Source organism: Stegostoma tigrinum, chromosome 11 (genome assembly GCF_030684315.1).
Source record: "Stegostoma tigrinum isolate sSteTig4 chromosome 11, sSteTig4.hap1, whole genome shotgun sequence".
Lineage (NCBI taxonomy): Eukaryota > Metazoa > Chordata > Chondrichthyes > Orectolobiformes > Stegostomatidae > Stegostoma > Stegostoma tigrinum.
In genome coordinates this window covers 25,370,885-25,391,608 of record NC_081364.1, presented here as the reverse complement: position 1 = coordinate 25,391,608, position 20,724 = coordinate 25,370,885, and the positions used below count along the sequence as shown (strand labels likewise).

At 40.7% G+C, this 20,724-nt stretch overlaps 2 protein-coding genes across 4 annotated transcripts; both read left to right on the top strand.

Moving 5' to 3' along the window:
* Positions 1 to 374: 374 nt before the first annotated feature.
* LOC132210210 (platelet glycoprotein IX-like) lies at positions 375 to 7,449 on the top strand. Its single transcript, XM_059649646.1, has 2 exons — positions 375 to 490; positions 5,850 to 7,449. The coding sequence occupies exon 2, from the start codon at positions 5,855 to 5,857 to the stop codon at positions 6,437 to 6,439; it is 585 nt and encodes a 194-aa protein (XP_059505629.1). The 5' UTR covers positions 375 to 490; positions 5,850 to 5,854; the 3' UTR covers positions 6,440 to 7,449.
* A 6,068-nt stretch (positions 7,450 to 13,517) lies between these two features.
* On the top strand, positions 13,518 to 19,354 carry LOC125460415 (platelet glycoprotein IX). Of its 3 annotated transcripts, none has more exons than XM_048547886.2 (4): positions 13,518 to 13,699; positions 14,227 to 14,391; positions 18,302 to 18,456; positions 18,610 to 19,354. In XM_048547886.2, the coding sequence occupies exons 3-4, from the start codon at positions 18,374 to 18,376 to the stop codon at positions 19,253 to 19,255; spliced, it is 729 nt and encodes a 242-aa protein (XP_048403843.1). In that variant the 5' UTR covers positions 13,518 to 13,699; positions 14,227 to 14,391; positions 18,302 to 18,373; the 3' UTR covers positions 19,256 to 19,354. The 3 variants fall into 3 exon arrangements, with proteins under 3 accessions (XP_048403843.1, XP_048403842.1, XP_048403845.1); XM_048547885.2 differs by having other exon boundaries at positions 13,518 to 13,705; XM_048547888.2 differs by lacking the exons at positions 13,518 to 13,699; positions 18,302 to 18,456 and having other exon boundaries at positions 14,143 to 14,391.
* The last annotated feature ends 1,370 nt before the right edge of the window (positions 19,355 to 20,724 follow it).

The following is a 20,724-nucleotide window of genomic DNA, read 5'->3' as shown; positions in this document are numbered from 1 at the left end:
ATTTGGACAAAGAAATGATCACCACTCCATCTGATGCTGGATAAAAGACAAAGAGGAGGCCATCTAGAAACATTTGTATAGTTAGTCCAAGTATTTCCTTAATTTTAGTTCATTTAATATGCTTGCCTTGTCACACGAGATGTTAAATTCATTCTTTATCAGACAGCATTGCAAATCATTTATAGGGAATATATGTTAATTATAAATTGCCTTTAGTCTCCTTTATTCAAATAAAATTGCTCAGAGCAATGTTTTAAATGAATCATTGGAGCCTTGAAACAAACATATATATTGGCATGAAACAGGAAATATGACCTGGGATGATATGTGAAAGTTTACAAACTAATTTCCGTTCTAGTTTCTGAAGGGTTGATAAATGTCTTGTTTACTCACTTGGAGACAAACAGCCCTTTTGATGCTTCTCTCACTTGTTACTCAGCCTTGAGACTTCATAGACCATCAAGCCAAGTAAGAAAGCCTGAACAGTGAGGTAAGAGAGAAATTTTAATACAGATGGTGTTTGTGAACCTATTTAAATTCCTAACATAATTTACAAATAGGCTGTTGGCGAAGTGAGATTTGTATAATTAAAAGAAAAATATTTGGTGGAGGGCAAATGTGCAGTCTGAAATTAATTTCACTTACTGAATCTTAATGTGAAAAATCGGAGTAGGTATAAGCCAAACAATCCTTCATCAAGCAAACTGAGAATCAAAATTTCTTACTCTTCCAGGAAGATATCTTTCCCCTCAGACTTTCTCAGTTTCTCTCCTGTCCTTTTCAGAAGCTGATCATTCAAGCTGCATAAGAGAGCGGGAAAACCTCCAGTACCACATCCAACTAACTATTTTTCATTCATTAAATCATGGTGTCTCATCCATCAAAATATTAAGCCATCTTTATTTATGGTTATATTTCTAGTAAGAACTTGGAGCAAAATTCTTTAAAATTCAGTCAAACACTAGTTTGATTCCCGTAAGTGTTTTCCCTTTCATATCTATGCTTTACAAATGCGGTCTCTTTAAAAAAAATAGAATCTATCACAAGTGCTCAATCTGAGGAAGTTCAAGTCTTGTTATAGTTCTTCCCTTTCCCGTACCCTGCAACAACTTTTTGGTAGGTAGTTCAACTAATCAGAAACTGTGAATGATTGTCATTTATTTCACAGCTGTCAACATTATGAAGAGTACGTTAAAGCCAGTATTTCAAATTGTGCAATTTGAATTGGAAGTATAAGTATTACGTACTCAAACAATACTGCGCAATTTTGTCAAAAGGCGGGACAATGAAAAAAGAAATAGCCCTTTTTTACAATAGTAACATAGTAGTAAGAGGATTTATCTTTCACAAATGTAGCAGGCATTTCTAGGGAGGCTGCAATGAGATAGCTAAAGACTTAATTTAGTCCCATAATATTAGCATATATATATTTATATATAATATGTATATTAATACAATAATTCAACGTTATAAAAAGCTAACCTCAATGTTTCCTCAATGTGAGACAGGCTCAACTGAGATCTCAGTAAATAATTGATGCTCCCTTCTTCAAGGCAATTATTCACATACATTGTGCACCAGACCAGGTTCTAGTTAGGAAGGAGAGCAGTTTCATTTCTCCGAGTTCTTGCAATCCCACAATTCACAGATAATAACGGCAACTTTACAAGTTTTTGAGTGTTTCTTTTGTTGCTGCCAAAAATGGGTCCTCTCTCTGTCAGAGACAATGGACAACTTTTTCTGTGAAGGGTGCAGAGGGACACACCTGGAACAACATGAGGTGTGCCTAAAATGAGGTGTCAACCTTATGAAGATCACAAGATGATTTGTGCCAAACAGCATAAAAAGCATCCAATAACCAGTGCAGTGTGATTTCACAAGCAACAGATCAGACCTAATCTAGGCAGTAATTTTCCCCTGACCACTTCCAGTCATACCAAGTCAAGGACCATTAAATGCTCATTGGAGGAGGCAACTCCACAAATACTCTCATCCACAATGATTGAGAACTTTAGCATATCAGTGCAACTGACAAGACTAAAGTATTTGCATAATATCTTCAGCCAGAAATACAGAGAGAACCATCTGTCTCAGTCTCCATCTGAAGTCTCTAGCATCACAGATGCTGGTCTTCAGCCAATTCAATTCACTCCATGTGATGTCCAGAAATAGCTAAATGCGATGGAAATTTCAAAGTCTATTGACCCCGACAACATTACAGCAGTAGTACTGAAGACTGTGCTCCACAATTAACAATGTCCCTAGTCAAGCTGGTCCAATGCAGTAGTAACGCTGACATCTACCCAACAATGTGTAGCACTGCCCAAGTATGGCCTATCCACAAAAAGTAGGACAAATTAAACACAGTCAATTACTACATCAGAGATAATGGGAACTGCAGATGCTGGAGAATTCCAAGATAATAAAATGTGAGGCTGGATGAACACAGCAGGCCAAGCAGCATCTCAGGAGCACAAAAGCTGACGTTTCGGGCCTAGACCCTTCACCAGAGAGGGGGATGGGGAGAGGGAACTGGAATAAATAGGGAGAGAGGGGGAGGCGGACCGAAGATGGAGAGTAAAGAAGATAGGTGGAGAGAGTGTAGGTGGGGAGGTAGGGAGGGGATAGGTCAGTCCAGGGGAGACGGACAGGTCAAGGAGGTGGGATGAGGTTAGTAGGTAGACGGGGGTGCGGCTTGGGGTGGGAGGAAGGGATGGGTGAGAGGAAGAACCGGTTAGGGAGGCGGAGACAGGTTGGACAGGTTATGGGATGCAGTGGGTGGGGGGGAAGAGCTGGGCTGGTTGTGTGGTGCAGTGGGGGGAGGGGATGAACTGGGCTGGTTTAGGGATGCAGTAGGGGAAGGGGAGATTTTGAAACTGGTGAAGTCCACATTGATACCATATGGCTGCAGGGTTCCCAGGCGGAATATACCCCCATCCCAGGCCCCAAGATGACATTCCACATTAAGCAGAGGTTCACCTGCACATCTGCCAATGTGGTATACTGCATCCACTGTACCCGGTGCGGCTTCCTCTACATTGGGGAAACCAAGCGGAGGCTTGGGGACCGCTTTGCAGAACACCTCCGCTCAGTTCGCAACAAACAACTGCACCTCCCAGTCGCAAACCATTTCCACTCCCCCTCCCATTCTCTAGATGACATGTCCATCATGGGCCTCCTGCAGTGCCACAATGATGCCACCCGAAGGTTGCAGGAACAACAACTCATATTCCGCCTGGGAACCCTGCAGCCATATGGTACCAATGTGGACTTCACCAGTTTCAAAATCTCCCCTTCCCCTACTGCATCCCTAAACCAGCCCAGTTCGTCCCCTCCCCCCACTGCACCACACAACCAGCCCAGCTCTTCCCCCCCACCCACTGCATCCCATAACCAGCCCAACCTGCCTCTGCCTCCCTAACCGGTTCTTCCTCTCACCCATCCCTTCCTCCCACCCCAAGCCGCACCCCCATCTACCTACTAACCTCATCCCACCTCCTTGACCTGTCCGTCTTTCCTGGACCGACCTATCCCCTCCCTACCTCCCCACCTACACTCTCTCCACCTATCTTCTTTACTCTCCATCTTCGGTCTGCCTCCCCCTCTCTCCCTATTTATTCCAGTTCCCTCCCCCCATCCCCCTCTCTGATGAAGGGTCTAGGCCCGAAACGTCAGCTTCTGTGCTCCTGAGATGCTGCTTGGCCTGCTGTGTTCATCCAGCCTCACATTCAATTACTACATCATTTGTTTAATCTCCAGTTAAAGCAAATAAATGATGGAAGATCCATCAAACATTATATATTCAACGTTAAATCACTCACTGATGCTTAGTTTGGGTATGCCAGGTTCGCTAGGTCTACTCAGCTCTTGACCTCATTACAGTCTTGTTACTACCATTATGAAAAAACTGAACTGAAGCAGGGAAGTGAGAATGACTGCCAATGACATTAAGGCTACATTTAAAGGAATGTGACATTAAGGGGCCCGAGCAAAACTGGGGTCAATTGGAATTGAGGAAAAGCTCTGCGCTGGTTCGAGTCATGGCTGACACAAACGAGAATGGTTGTGATTGTTGTACGTTGGTCATCTCAGCTCCAGAACATCAATGCAGGAGTTTCTCAGAGTAAAATTCTAGGCCCAACTATCTTCAGCTGCTTCATCAATGACCTTCCCTCCATCATAAGGTCAGAAATGAGGATTTTCTCCAATGATTACACAATGTAAAGTATTGTTTGTGGCCCTTCAGATACTAAAGTTGCCTGGGTCTAAATGCAGCAAAACCTGGACAACATTCAAATCAGACCTGATGAGTGGCAAGTAACATGCACACCACCTAACAGGAGGGCAATGACAATACCCAACAACAAAGAAACTAGTCTGTGCACCCCTATAGCTAGTGGCATTACCATCACTAAATTTCCCACTCTCAACTCTCATTGACTAAAAATTGAACTAAAGTAGCCATATAAATACTATGGCTATAAGATCAAGTCGGAGGCTAGGAATAGAGCAGCTAGTAACTCACTGCCTGACCCCCCCAAGCCTTGCCACATCTACAAGGCACAAGTCAGGAGTGTGATGGAATACTCTACAGTTGCCTAGTTGAGTGCAATTCTCAAGAATCTTGACTTCATCCAGGACAAAGTAGCAAGCTTGATTGGAACAATGGGTAACATATTCAACATTCACTTCCTCCACCACTGATAAATAGTGGTAACAGTGAGTACCATCTAGAAAATGCAATGCAACAATGCACCAAGGCTCCTTAGACAACACATTCTACATCAAAACTACTACCATACAGAAGCATAGTGACAGCAGATAGATGAGAACATGCCCATCTGAAAGTTTCATACCTAGGAACTCAACATCTTGACTGTTCATTTGTTGTCATTGAGTCAAAATTCTAAAGCTATGTCCCGAACAACGAAATGGGTGAAACTACAGCAAATGAACTGCAGCGGTGCAAGAAGGCAGCTCACTGCTACATTTTCAAGGAGAACTAGGGTTCAGCAATGAATGCTGGCTAAGTCAGCAATGCTCGCATCCTATGAATGAATAAAAAAAATTGGATGGCTACACATCTTAAAAATCTTACAGAGGCAGCCTTCAAGGAGACCACCTTCATGTTTAGCATCTAATTAAGGACAACAGCTGAGTTCAATAGGTGGGACATCCAATTGAAGGACGTGAAGTTCTGGATAGCTAGCAGCCCAACCATGAGAGCTGGCCACAACTGGAGCAGGACAGAGATTAGAAGGACAAGATAACATGAAGGTAGTCTAAAATCCTTCTTAAAATTTAAACATAAGGATAGACACAGTCATGATTGTGGAAGTGAATGCCCTTCACGGGATCTTGTGAATGTGGCCTTCTCATCTCAGATGTTCTGTGAGGGGTGGGATTGAGCAGGATGCCTCTGTGTGACCTGCCGCCAGTGGATTGCCTCTAGGTGACCTGCCAGACTCCGGCCTCAGCTAGGAGACCCATTCTAACATCAGAGAAACCTCAGGAGCTTACCCCAGTTAATCCGTTAATTAATTAGATTGGCTACCCACCTTCACATTAGTCTCACCTGTCCAAGATCACTCAAAGTTGCAAATCCTTCAGTGAATTACCTAAGGTTCTGTTCTCAGTTTTGCTCCTGATCTCACTTACAGTTGAACTCTGTGGATCTGATGTAATTATGCCCTCATTACTAATGTTCTCACAAGAATAATGGTTGCTGCTCCTGATGGGAGTATATCCCTGTAAGGGAATCTTGCAGAAGTAGATGGAAGGTAGAGCCAAATGAATGCTATTTATCTGTTTTTGTTGTCTTTTAATATTTTCTTTTTTATTTACCACAGCATAAATGTTGACCTCTGGTGGTATAGCATTACTTTTCTTGCTCAATTTGCCAAGTGTCAAGTTATGCCCAATACTCTGCCAATGCACCAGACTCAATAATCTGGGACTCAAAGTTGACTGCAGCTCAAAACATCTGAAGGAAGTTCCTGTTCTCCCTGAAGACACAGTTGAACTTTACCTACAGAACAATAAGTTAACCACAGTTGCTTCAGGCATGTTTGACAAGCTTCAGAAACTAAGGAAGATCGAATTGTCAAGCAACCCTTGGAAATGTGATTGCCATATCACATATCTCAAGCACTGGCTAGAAGACCACCAACTCAATGCTAATCCAATGGTTCTTTGTTCAACTCCTGTTTTACATAGCGGTAAACAAATATTAAAACTAACAGGTAATGAGTATGCTGCTTGTACTAACCATGAACCGATCCAGTGTAAATCATTTCTTTACAGAGATATTTGGCTGGCTGGTGCACTTTTTCTTGTTCTTGTTTTGTTGCTATGTACAATTTACATTGCAAAGCACTTGAACTTCTGGGCTTTTATGACTGGCTCTTACTATCCATCAGAAAGTCTCAAGGTAGATTAAAAAGCAATAAAAAAATCTTCAAACAAACAAATTTGATTAACGGTGCATTCCTTCAATGTTTTACCTCATATTCCTTATAAAACGGTACCACTACTGAAAGAGTCCCACAAATCCAAAAGACTTAAAACCAGTCTTTTGACAATTAAGTATTTAGAGTGCTTTTGCAATAATGAGAGAGATAATTCTCAAATTGATGGAAGTTAAAAACCAAGAGGGTTGTAAAATAGATTGCTATCAATTGTATTGCACCATTGTGTAAAGTAAACACCACATCATCTTTCTTCTACCCCCATTTATTTTTAGACTTTCTCCTCTTCTTGTTAGGTATCTGCCTAACAACACAAGTGACAAATAATTTACTAACATAATATTAATTGTTTTTGCTGATCCACCAAAGTCCAGATCTGTATGGCTCTCCAATCACATAATAAAGACCTTTAGTTCTTTGATCATAGACTATGTTACATAATCTGCTGTTTGCATAAAGTCAAACCATTTCCAATTTCAATGAACTAAATCATGTTCTTTCTCAATCATCATTAATTTATGTATTAAAATTCATCTTTCTATTTAAAAATATACTCCCAAATTGTAGTGGTGCGACATAGATTCACACTTATGTTTGTACTGTAGCATGAAGTTTGTTTTATGCATATAGAATATTCAGAGAATGGCATGTAGCTGAAAAAGGAAAATAATGAAGGTCAAATAAATATGGTGTGCTTTTTTCACTATTATGAAGAATTCTTGATGTTGTTACATATCACCTGAATGTTTTTAAATAAACTATATCACTGTTGTTCATGTCATGTTAGTTGAAAAATACAGTTGTATTACAGTTGTGGAAAAGCACATGCTTTGTAATGCCAGTTTTTTCTAAATGCCTGATATTGTGAACACAAGATTGTTTCTTGCTCTATTAACTGTTAATCACACTTTTTATTCAAACAATGAAATAATGATGGTTCATGTTGTCACTGTAGAAAAGACTGCTTTGAAATAACACAATAAATCACTCAATAAATTTACTATCGTCATGAAATATTTCATCCAACTCTCAATTTCCATCATCAACGAAAGAGCCCTAGCCTTGCTTCCCTTTCTTCCATCTTGATGGAAAGTAACCAGCTTGTAGTTGTAATATACCCTCCCTAAGTATCATCCGTTGTTCCGTAAAAACCAAAAGAACTGCGGATGCTGTAAATCAAGAATGAAAACAAAGTTGCTGGAAAAGCTCGGCAGGTCTGGCAGCATCAGTGAAGGAGAAAACAGAGTTAACGTTTCGGGCCCACTGACCCTTCCTCAGATCCATTGTTTAATTGCAGATTTTCTTATCAGATAAAATCTTGGTTAGATCATCTCTCATCCCTTTCAACTTAGCCTCCTTCCAATTTAGAAGTTTCCTTTAGATTGCTCTTTTCACTTCTCCATTACTAACTTAAACCTTGTGATACAATGATTATTCTTACCCAAGTGCACCCCAACATACACTTGAAAGTGAATCCCAAGGGCTATATTGTCTGCTGGTCAGCCTTAAGGGCATCTCTTCTGGGCTGGAGAGGAACTTGGGGTGGGAAGGAAAGGGCCCAAATGGCATGGTGCATGACTGAGCTCTGTCACTTACATCTCAGTTCATAGCAACAGATTCCAGCAGAATTTCTATCTAATTGCAGCGAGGACATATTGGTCAAGTAAGTTTCACTGAACATACTTCAGGACTGGCTCCACCTTTTCTTTGGTATAATAAAGATCGCCATTTATGCTGTTGAAGTACCTTAGTAGACAAAATTTAATACCCTCCCCAAGGTGAGCTTGGAGGCCGGAAGGCTGTTTGATCCAGGGGTGAATGGTTTGGGGATTCTGCTGCCTTCCCACCTTCCACTGAACAAGATCCAGGTCAGAAGGGTGGAGGGGGGGTCTTCCTGACCATAGATTAATTGAGGATCTTAAATAACTACTGAAGGACCACTAAAGAGCATAGTTCTGTTACTGCTGGCTGGTTTTGCCAGCAGTCTACTCTGTGGGCCTCTCATTTACTGGCATTTTGTATGTGATCAAGCTGCCCCATTTCAGAAAGAGGGTGGTCCTCAGCAAGTCAACTGTCTTCCCTTGCTTCTGGCTCTGGACCCTCCTTATTCTCCTTGTTTATGACCATCTGCCCATGAACTCCATTCTCCCCATACTCATCTCTGTCTTGGGGATCCATAATCAATCTTTTCTGCAGATCCAAGTAAAATCCCTTCCGTGCTGACCACTTCCAATAACACTGACAGTACCAGAGCTTTGGTGTTCCCTTCTATGTAATTGTTTTCCAATTGTCCATAGTTTGGGCTGTTCACTTTCACTGCCAGAAATGCCCAATGCTGAATAATCGTTTGAGACCTGGCAGAAATTGAATACCAGAACAGGTTCTCTTAGAGCTGTCAAGTGGATAAATTACCAGCATGTATGTGTTTCAGTTTGTAAAAACTTTCAGATCAGGAGTGTTTGGTTAGAAATCAAACATTGCTTATTCAAAGCTGAGAAAACTTAAGATCTCATTTGGGTGGGCCATTGAAAAGCCAATGCAGTTCATACGCCCAGGACTAGAAAGAAGCAGTCAAGGCAATCTACTGATATATAGGGAGGGAACCCTTCTCTGATTTTGATTAACTGTAAAGTGATGGAGAACAAGCTTTTGTTTTGCCAGGTGTTCAAATTCATCTAAAGCTTACGTGCAAATATCTTGGCTTGTTTAGTTGTATTTTTCTGTTTTGCAGTAAGTTTCTGTTCTATCATTAAATCCAAATCTGTTTAAGTGAAAGATCACCAAGTTAATTTTTTTAAAAATGACAGAATATGACCTATGAAGCCAGATTTAATTCTGAGATCTGGCATGCCAAGGAGTAATAGCCCTTACATTGTTCTTGATGGTTATTTATTGTTCAGCGTCACACTTCTGGGATAGAGATACAGAGGACTTTTTCTCACATAGAATCACAGAATCCCTACAGTGTGGAAGCAAGCCATTTGGCCCATCATGTCCATATTGACCTTCTGAACAGCAACCCACCCAGACCCACCCCCTTACCCTATCCCTGTAACCCTGCATTTCCCAATGCTAGCCCACTTAGCCTGCACCCTGGGCACTATGGGCAATTTAGCATGGCTAATCCACATCACCAGCACATCATTGGACTGTGGGAGGAAACTGGATCACCCAGAGGAACCTACGCAAATGTGGGGAGAATGTGCAAACTCCACACAGGGTAGAGTCAAACCTGGATCCCTGATGTTGTGGAACAGCCAAACTAACTACTAAGCCATCTTGCCACCCAGGAGGGTTGTGCAGTTTCGATTTTTCTGCCTTGGAAGGCAATGGATGTGGCATTATCTAATGTTTCAGGGCAAAGGTGGATAGACTCTTGTACAGCAGGGGGATCAAAAGTTATCAGGGTAGATGGGAATGTTGAAGTTGACAAATCAGCAGATCAGCTGAGATGCTGTTCAATGACAGTGCAGGCTTAAGGAGTCAAATGGTCAACTTCTGTCCCTACTTCATAAACGCATATACTTTTCCCAATTTACAATTTCTAATTCCCAGGTACCAGTTGAAACAAATGCCCTTGATAAGAGAGAGAAAAGAAAGCAATACTCACCAACCAACTCCTTGTTGTCCTGTGCATTTTATTCTCTTTCCTTTCAAACAGCATTGGTGTACACCGAACTCCCCAGCTTTTTATTCTCCAAAGGCTCACTCAGCTATAGAGCCTACTCCGCTGCTGTTCTTCATACCCCACTACTAGTCACGCTCAGCTTTTGTTCTGATTGCTGGTCTCAAGCCAAGTATGGATACCCTGCTCTTTGAACCCTGCTCAGCACTGGCTCTTATACTAGCAACGGATCCAAGGCTTGTCAGAAATTGTATCTCAGACTTCATTGCAGTAACAGATCCAGAGGCAGCTCACCCATTACATTGAGATAGTCGGAACTGCCAATGCTGGAGTCTGAGATAACAAGGTGTAGAGCTGGATGAACTCAGCCGCCCAGACAGCATCAGACGAGCAACAAAACTGACATTTCAGGTCCGTACCCTTCTTCAGAAGAAAGGTCCAGACCCAAAACATCAGTATGCCTGCACCTCTGATGCTGCCTGGTCTGCTGTGTTCATCCAGCTCTACACCTTGTTATCTCACTCATTACATTGGGCCGTTTATCTCGGAGGATGGGTGGAATGGGTGCATTCTAAGTAATGTGTTTCTTGGCTGCCACAGATTGCAGACAAAAGGCTTAGAATCATGGCAGAGATCTTTGGGCTCTATCCTATCGTTTACTCCCTACCCCACTCACCCTTCCCATTTTCTGGAGACAGACTGATGTTTTCCCAGCCACCATCAGTTCTGAGGAAGGGACACTGGTCCCAAAACATTAACTCTGATATTCTTTCCTTCACATTTGCTGCCAAACTCGCTGAGCATTACCAGCAACTTCTGTTTTTGTTCCTGATTTACAGCATCCTCAGTTTTTTTAGATTAGATTCCCTCCAGTGTAGAAACAGGCCCTTCAGCCCAACAAGTCCACACTGCCCCCCGAAGCATCCCACTCAGACCCATCCCACTATAACTCACATTCCCCTTTACACTACGGGCAATTTAGCATGGCCGATCCACCTAGCCTGCACATCTTTGGACTGTGGGAGGAAACCAGAGCACCCGGAGGAAACCCGCACAGACACGGGGAGAATGTGCAAACTCCACACAGCCTGACGTGGGAATTGAACCTGGGGCCCTGGCGCTGTGAGGCTGCAGTGCTAACCTCTGAGCCACCATGCCGCCCCGTTCTTTCAGTACTAAAAATGAGCATTGTTATCTACTGCCAAACTGCTGCTTTATTGCCATACCCATGCACATTAATTTTGTCCAAAACTATCACTCAATGTCCTTTTGAATACATCAATTGAACCTACCTCCATAACCCTTCCAAGCAGCGTATTCCATATTCTAACTACTTGCTGAGTGAAATGATTTTTTCTCACTTCACCCATGCTTCTTTGGCTGACTGCTTTAAATCAATAGCTCTTGTACTTATTCCATTTATGACAAAGCATAATTTATGCTTCACTAGTCTATCCACCCACTCATGATTTTATAATCCTCTATCAAATTTCCTCTTTACTTTCTTTTCTCCAACAATGTCACAACTTATAGAGTCATAGAGTTGCACAGTGTGGACAGATCTTTCCATCCAAACAGTCCATGCCTAACTAAACTAGTCCCACCTGCCTGCTCCTGGCCCATATCCTTCCAAACCTTTTATATTCATATATCTATCCAGACGCCTTTTAAACATTATAATTGTACTACATCCATCACTTCCTTAGGAAGCTCATTCCACAGATGAACCACCCTCTATGTAAAAAAAAAATGCCTCTTATGTCCTTTTTAAATCTCTCTTCTCACCATAAAAATGTGCCCCCTAGTCTTGAAATCCCCATCCTAGGGAAAAGACATCTACCATTAATGCTATTGATGCCCCTCATTATTTTATAAGTGTCTATAAAGTTGCCTCTCAACCCCCTATGCCCCAGCGGCAGAAGTCCCAGACTATCCAACCTTTCTTTATAACTCAAACATACCACACCTGGCAACATGCTGGCAAATGTCTTCTGAACCCTCCCCAGCTTGATAATATCCCTCCTATGACAAGGTGACCAGAACTGGACACAGTATTCCAGAAAAACACTGCTCCTAATACAACTTGCTACTCAGTGGGTATCTACTGAGACACTAGCATTCCTGATGCCCAAGCCACATTTAAAAGGCCATGATCCAACCAGGCAAGCAGTAACATTCCAAAGCTGCCCTAGTCTGTAAATAAAAACCGAAAGAACTGCAGATGCTGTAAATCAGGAACAAAAACAAAGTTGTTGGAAAAGCTCAGCAGAACAGAGGAGGAAGGGCCATTGGACCTGAAACGTTAAGTCTGTCTTTTCCTTCACATATGCTGCTAGACCCATTGAGCTTTTCAAGCATTTGTCTATTTTTGCCCGACTCAGTGAAGGACGCAGTACAAAGATATCATATGAGTGGAAGTTGGCACCAGGATTCTCTGACAGGTCTTGGAGGTCCTAGAGTTGGGCTGATGCAGAGGTGGGCATTCCTTTCCCAGAGGACCAACAGAGAAGGTCACAATGCCAGACCCTAGCAGCCTGATCTGAGCTTGCCACCCAGGTTGGTGCAGTCTCTAGGGTGTGAGAGAATGGGCGGCAATGCCACAGGAAGTTCAGCTGTCTCCTCTGTTCCACCAGCATGAATGCCACATTCTTCTTTCTACTACCTCACATTCACTCTATCTCTGTTACTGCATCCACCTCCCTCCAAGGCTCACGCTGTACCGCTCCTACTGTTATCTGCAGTATTTTCTCTCACTCGCTCTCAAACTCCCTAAACTCCAACAATATAAATGCTGCATGGCCTCTACACTGCCTGCTCAGTACCCATGAACACCTCACCACCCTTCAACCAGGTGCAACTGTACTAAAAGCTCTACCAGACAGTACTAAAAGCTCACTCAGTTCCTCCCTTTATCTCATTTAAGAAGAATACAGTTCAGGACTGGGTCCAGACTGTTGGAGGGGTGGCCAACATCAGACTCCTCACTCGCTACTCAGAGAGAATCCTGTTCCTGTCGCTGATCATAATTTGTGTAGGTTCCTGAAACACCCGGCTAATTCTGCCTGGTGTCTGAGCTAGTGAGTGGAAGGTTGTGAGAGGAAAACCAATGGAACAGGAAAGGGGCCATAAGTCACTAACTTAATTTTAATTCTGCTGGGCTATAGGAGTATAAATCTTTCCTTTTGTACTTTTTGCAGTAAATTGATGTTTTTCACCATTGTGGTGTAGACTAAAACATTCATTAATAATTTGGTAAATGCGTTTTTTAGAAAATGGAGCCGACTGACAATCTCAAAAATATAAACACTCAAGTGAAATCCTAGAATCTACATTTTGGCCCATGTTGTACTTGTGTCTCCTCTAGAGGGTGACTTTTGCTGAGAATGATCTGAAAGAAGAGGAAACCGTCATGCAATGGGGTTCTTGAAAACAAACTTAACATATCTCACTGGCAAATCAACCAAAAAGTATAATGGCTAGGATCTTCAAAACTAAATATGATAAACTACACCCACAGTTATTCCTACTGCATGGGACAATGTGTGGATAAGGATAAATTTGAGACAGACAAAATGGATAAAGAAAACAATCATATTTCTTGGAATAGGTATTGGTATGTTGATTTTAAGAATAGATTTTTCTGTGATGCTTTTGCATACGTTACATCTTAAATCTAAGAATTCTGTGTCTCTCTGTTCCTGCATCAAATCCACCGTAGCTTTTTCATGAATGTTATAATTTCTTTTAAACTTCTGCATGACAATTTCATATGTATACTTTTAATACTAGATAAGCAGCGTACTTGGCCACCCCATAATTCAGACACTTTAAATTTGTCTGTAGTGTTTTACATCAATTATAGAAACACAAAAATACGTTAGCCCTCATATTTTAACCCTGATAATAAAATGTGAGCGATTCAAGCTATTTCTTAAAGCTAGGCGGTGGTTAAGCCTGTTCGCTAAGTAGCTGTTATCTTCTCAAAACATTTGGCTTCCCCTCTATCATGTGACATGTTTAGCATAACCGCACTTCAAAGTGCAGCAGCTGCCTGAACATATTAGTGATTAAAAAATGTCTGTTGTACAGTTGTCAATTAGAATAACCCTTAATTATTTGTATTTGGTCACGTAGACACATGACTGCAGGCAACTAATTGAATCTACTGCTTTGTACTGATCTGGAAATATCACTGAGAAGCAGATGTCGACCACCGGGGAGATGTCAGTTTTCCTATTTCTGAAGCATGCAGAAAAATAATTCAACAACTTTGCAAATTTATACAAGATATAAAGGCAGGTATGTTAATTTTCTGAATTTTGCGCTGTTAAGAAAATTTCACTTGTAAATAGCATCATTGAAACTGTCATTTATGGATTATCACTGTTCTAATTTAGGTTTTGAAGGTGAAGCTTTAATTTGATGTTGAAATTAAAAAGTTAGTTTAGCCCATTTACACTATTGTAATGAGTAGGTTGAACTGCTAGAAAATTATGTCTTGGAAATTCAGGATTGCCTTTGTCTGGGCTTGTGTGGGGTGCTACCACAGAAGCCTTCAATATTTAGTCATATTCATATTGCAGGATAACTACAAAGTCCAATAGGCAACTCACTGACATGTTTCTGTATTATAATCTCATCCCTTGCATCACTCACTCTGTCAGCTTAACTCACTCTGTCAGATAGTTTAACTAGGGTCAATTAGTCTGTGTTAGAATCATATGGTATTGACTCTGTAGCTTGCTATTTGCTAAGATAACTAGAAATGAAGGTACTCTTTGGCTATTCTGTCAAGTCTCTGAGAAAAGCTCTCGTAAACATTTTTCTGAATCTTTTCAGCAGAGATGTGCAACCCTCTGCAAATGTCTAATAATAGTAACCCTTTTGCAATAGCATAGCCTCCAATTGACTGATAACAGTGCCACAGGAGATGCAGAAAGGTATTTAAAATATTGTCCTGTGTTGAGCCAAAATTCAAATTGACATCAAATAGTTTGGAGGTAAGGGAAGGTAAAAGAAACCTTCTTCTTCTGTCAAATATTGACGTTTTCATACTTTTCGACATCTGTTATTAGAAAAATTAATAGTTTATTATTTTCCATTAAATTACTATCTCTTTACCTTTGTAGATTCAGAAAATGCTAACTGTTCTCTCAGTGACTCAGCAAACTTAACGAGTAAGCAAGCTGCCAAATAGCTGGGAAGTCCCACGGTGAATTCAGTTTGTAGTAAGTTCATTGATCTCTGTCAGATTAGTGGGAGGATTAGTTTTCCTTGAGGTAAGAAAATAAGACAGTACACCAGGCAACAAATGTTGCCGCAAAAGTTGTTTATGGTTTGAGGTGAGTAGTTGCAACTTCTCAAATGTTGGATTTTTTTGGCAGCTTGCTATAAGTAACAAAAATGCCACGTATGATAATAAGATTTTTTGATATTGATTTCTAGTTTTCAACACCCAGTTAGAAAAGCAAATCACAGTTAAACTAGTCTATTTTTTAAAATTGTTACAGATGAAGAAAACTATTTCCACCACTTTTAATGTCCATACTGATCAATCCAGAAGACTGGAAAATGGTCAAGATTAAAAATAATTGCAGCTTCACCCCAGTCTCCAAACGCAATTTTTGGCTGTATGTGGATATCAGAGCTAGCAAAAAGTAGATGCAAAACAGAATGGCAAAATAGTATTTTCACTAATTTGAATACATTATCCTTAAAGAAAACATCAAAGCAAACGAAGCATTCAGATAAATCTTTTACTTACGTCTTCTGGTGGCAGTCTCCTGCAGTCATATTGGCTGCTGTATTCCTAAAAATTTTGTTTGGAAAACACAAATGAACCAATTTTGGAATAGGATCCAAGATAAGTGTTAAAACTCTGAGTAACAATCTTATGGTGCAGTGGTAGCATCCCCACCTCGAGACCAGAAGGCTGAGTTCAAATCTTAACTGCACTGGAGATGTGTCATAAAATGATTGAACAGGTTGTCTAAACATTTTATAACCCGGTTTTGTATGGACAATAGGTCTAGCTCCTGTTCAATACAGGCACCCCGAACTTTATAGCTTGCAGCACACACATAACATAAGATGAGAGAATGCAGAACACATATTCATTCAGCATTTCTTTCTAACTGGGTGCTGCACAGTCTAATTCTTGTCTCTTATGCCTTATACCGAAAATATAGTTGGTCGTAAGTAACTGATCTTTACTGCTGACATGCAATAGCTCATTTAATATCTAAATCAATTCAAGTTGTCTATAATTGTCACTTCCAGACTATAAAATCTCTGAATCAATGAAGTAAATTTAACTTGTTGAAAAATATGCTGACTATGGAGCTCTACCATGTGGCAAGCATTACTTTCTATTGATAATAATAATGTTTATTTTTATGGCACCTTCAAAGTAATAAAATCTGCCAAGGCACATCATAGGAACATTATGTAGAAAATTTGACACTAAGTCACTGAAGAAGACATTAGAGTTGAGAAGGTATGTTTTAAGGAATTATTTTAAAGAAACAAAGAAAGGTTTTGTGGTAGAGAGCTTTAGCGACGCAATTCCAAGAGCTTACAGTTTTGTCACCTGAAGGCACTGGGAGAAATGGCAGAGCTATTATGGATGCTCAAGAGGCCAGAGTTAGAGGAGGACCAATGTCTTGGAGGCTAGTCTGACTGAAGAAGATTATAAGTTACAAAGGGATAGGCCATGAAGAGATTTGAAAATAAGGATGTGAAATTTAAAATCAAGGGTTTGATCAACCGGAAGACAAAAAAAAATGAGTGAGCATAAGTGTGATATGTGAGCAGGTGCATGTTAGAGGGTTCAGGATGTGCTAAAGGTTACGGATGGAAGAATGTGGAAAGCCAGCCAGAATTGTGTTGAAACAAACAAGGCTAAAAATAACAAAGGCATGAATGAGGGATACAGCACCAGATGGACTGAGACTGGGACAGAGTGGGATGATGTAATGGAGATGGAAGTATGCAGTCTTACAGATGGCATTGGTGAGTGTTTGGAAATACACCTCAGAGTCAAATATGTCATCAAGGTAGTAACAAGTTGGATTTAGCCTCAGACAGTTGTCAGGGCAGGAAAGGATTTGGGGTAAGGGAACAGAAATTCTAACAGGAAACGACGACAATGATTTTGAACCTCCTAATAGTTAATCAAAGAAAAATTCTGTTCATCTAGTACTAGTTATTGGGCAAAAAGCCTGGCAATTTAAATAAGTTTGAGAGATTGTGAGAGATGATGGTGACATAGCAGATATATTGAAAATGATGTTGTGCTTTTGGACAATGTTACTAAGGCACAGTATGTAGATAGAAAAGGCTAGATCCTTGTAGACATAAGAGGTTACCAAGCCAGAATGGGAAGGTAAGTGATTCTCTGCCACTGTCACATAGATAAGAATGGCACCAAACGAATGTACTTCCATGAAAGTGAACAACAGTAGAATGATACTAGAAGAGGATGCAATGATGCAAAATATTTATGGCAGCACGGTGGTTCAGTGGTTAGCACTGGTGCTCATCGCGCCAGGGACCTCGGCTTTGATTCCAACCTTGAGCGACTGTCTGTGTGGAGTTTGCATATTCTCCCTCTGTCTGCATACATTTCCTCCAAGTGCTCCAGTTTCCTCCCATAGTCCAAAGATGTGCTGGTTAGGTGGATTGGCCATGTTAAATTGCATGGTATATATAGGTTACATTGGGTTAGCCATGGGAAATGCAGGGTTACAGGGATAAAGTGGGTCTGGGTGGGATGCTATTCTGAGGGGCAGTGTGAACTTGTTGGGCTGAATGGCCTACTGACATATAAAATTATAACAGAATGGACCGGTTGGATGTGGGGAGGATGTTCCAGATGGTGGGTATGTCCAGAACCAGGGGTCATAGTATGAGAATTCAGGATTGACAATTTAGGACAGAGACAAGGAGACATTTCTTCACCCATAGAGAGGTGAGCCTGTGCAATTCATTACTACAGGAAGTAGTTGATGCCAAAACATTGAATGTGTTCAAAAGGTGACTGGTTAAAGAACTTGGGGTGAATGAGATCAAAGGTTTTAGGGAGAAAGCAGGATTAGGCTACTGAGTTGGACAATCAGCCATGATCATGAAGAATGGTGGTGCAGGCTCGAAGGGCTGAATGGCCTCCTCTTGCTCCTATCTTCTATGTTTCTATGTTTCCAAACTGTAGGGATTCTATGATGATATCAAATGCTGCCGGCTGGACAAGAAGAATAGCTTATCATTTCAACAGTCACACAGGATGATATTTGTGTCTTTGATAAATGGTAAATTACAAAACACAGGAATTAACTTTGAGTCTTTTCTATATAAGATCAGAAGAAGGTAAGTCCAAATGGTTCACATTTTGTTTTTGATAATTTGACATTTCTAATTTGCTCTATACAAAAATCTGTATATAAAGTAAGTTTTATATATTATTTAATATAAATACTGTTTGCTGATATAATTCTTTCTCTTTGATTTATTTATTTTCAGGATGCTGGTTTCCCCAGGATTAGCCATGCTATTTCTCCTGAGGTCTTCCAATGCTGAATTATGCCCAGAACCCTGCAAGTGCAAATTTGTTGCTCAGGGTATGATAATTAACTGCAGCTCCAGAGGTCTGCAGGAATTGCCATTTATTCCAGAAAATACAACAGAGCTTTATTTACATAATAACATTCTAACTACAGTTGCACCAGGAGCCTTTGACAAATTGCAGAATCTACAGGCTATTAGCCTCTATAACAACATCTGGAACTGTGATTGCCATATTGCATACCTCAAACAGTGGCTGCAGAACCCACCAACAATAGTTCAGTCTAATGCCACCTGTTTCACACCTATTGCTGTTAGAAAGAAGCCTGTGGCAGAACTAAGAGGTCTGGAATATTCAAGGTGTCATTCATATAAGCAACATCAATGCCGTGACATATACTTCAAAAGCATTGCTCTTTGTCTTCTCCTTTTGCTTTTCCTCCTTCTGATGTTGTTTTCATTCATCAGTTTCAAATCAAAAAGCTACGTATTTACTCCAAATATTGGACTAAAAGAATCTGATCTCATTCCTTTAGTGGAGCAAAGAACAGCAAAGAGGCACGTACAAAATGAGAGGACTCAGGATTCAAGTATTGAATTATAGAATGATGAATTAATAGAGAAGCCTTTTATCTGTGACAGTATGGAAATTTTGCCACAGATATTATGTACACTGCATGCAAAGCATAACATTAAAATTAAATTGCAGTGAGGCAACTGTGTGTTTCTATATGACATATGCATTGATATTTTAATCCGAAATCTGTATATATTTCTTTTAGAGAAGTGAAGTACTGTGATGTGTAATTTCCCAGCATCTGAGCTAGAATCTCCATGTTCAAGTCCCACTCTGGGACTTGATGGACATGATAGATAAGAGTCATAATGTAGCCAAACCAGTTGGTACTCAGCCTGAAAATCTTTCCAGTTTGCCTATGACATGTGGTAAGAGCAGGAGAGTTTCCTGTCAGCCAAAATCTTTCCTGGGGCAGCTATAGCTCAATGGCATCTTCTTGGGCAAGACCTTGATATTCTCCATGTCAACCATCCTCTGTGTTTCAAGGGTCTGCTAAGAAAAATAATTGCCTCTTGTTTGTTTTTGGGTTTTAAGCATGAGTGGGAAGGCTAATATTTATTGCCCTTTCGCAATTGCTGTAAAAAGGTGAGTTACATTTTCTGAATTGCTGCAGTCATTTTGCTGTGTATATAGCCACACTAGTGTTACAGAGCTCACTGATTTTAACTCAGTGGCAGTAAAGGAATGGCAATATAGTTCCAAGTCAGGGATGTGTGTGAATTTAAGGAGATCTTTCAGATGGAGGTATATCCGTTCCTTCATTTTGCTTGTTCTTCTAAGCGGTAAAAGTCAAATGTTTTGAAGTTGCTGTGAAAGGAAGCTTGGTGATTTGTTGCAGCACATTCTGTTAGTTGACACATTCAACTTCCACTGTGCACTAATGATGGACCCAGCAAGTGTATCAAGTGTGATGGAATGTCAATCAGCTGAGCTTCTTTCTTATGGCGCAATGTCAAGCTCCCTTAGTGTCATAGAGTCTGCAAGTTGTAGAATCATACAGCGCAGAAACAGACTCTTTGGTCCAACCAGTCCATGCCAAACATAAGCCTAAACTAAACTAATTCCACTGCCTGCTCCTGGCCCTTATCCTTCCAAAGCCTTCCTCTTCATGTACTTATCCAAATGTCTTTTAAACATTGTAATCGTATCTACATCCACAGGAAGTTCATTCCACACACAAATGACCCTTTGTGTAAAAAATTTCCCCCATGTCTTTTTTAAACCTCTCTCCTCTACTTTAAATGTGTCCCATAGTCTTGAAATCACCCATTCTAAGGAAAAGACAACTACCATTAACTCTGTCTATACTCTTCAGTAACTTGACTCATCCTGAGAAGTGAAAAGTAGTCCTTCACATTCTTGAATTGTCCTTTGGATTTATGATTAGGTCTTGGGAAATCATGGGGTGAATTATTCACTGCAGAATTCCCAGCCTTTGAACTGCTGTTTTTACCATAGAATGGCTAGACAAATTTACATTCTGGTTGATGGTGAAC

What these genes read in the sequence shown, in the direction of transcription:
- LOC132210210 (XM_059649646.1), top strand. Translation starts at nt 5,855, where the DNA reads ATGTTGACCTCTGGTGGTATAGCATTACTTTTCTTGCTCAATTTGCCA.
- LOC125460415 (XM_048547886.2), top strand. Translation starts at nt 18,374, where the DNA reads ATGATATTTGTGTCTTTGATAAATGGTAAATTACAAAACACAGGAATT. An exon ending in CTATATAAGATCAGAAGAAG is followed by an intron (nt 18,457 to 18,609) that starts GTAAGTCCAAAT and finishes ATTTATTTTCAG; the next exon opens with GATGCTGGTTTCCCCAGGAT.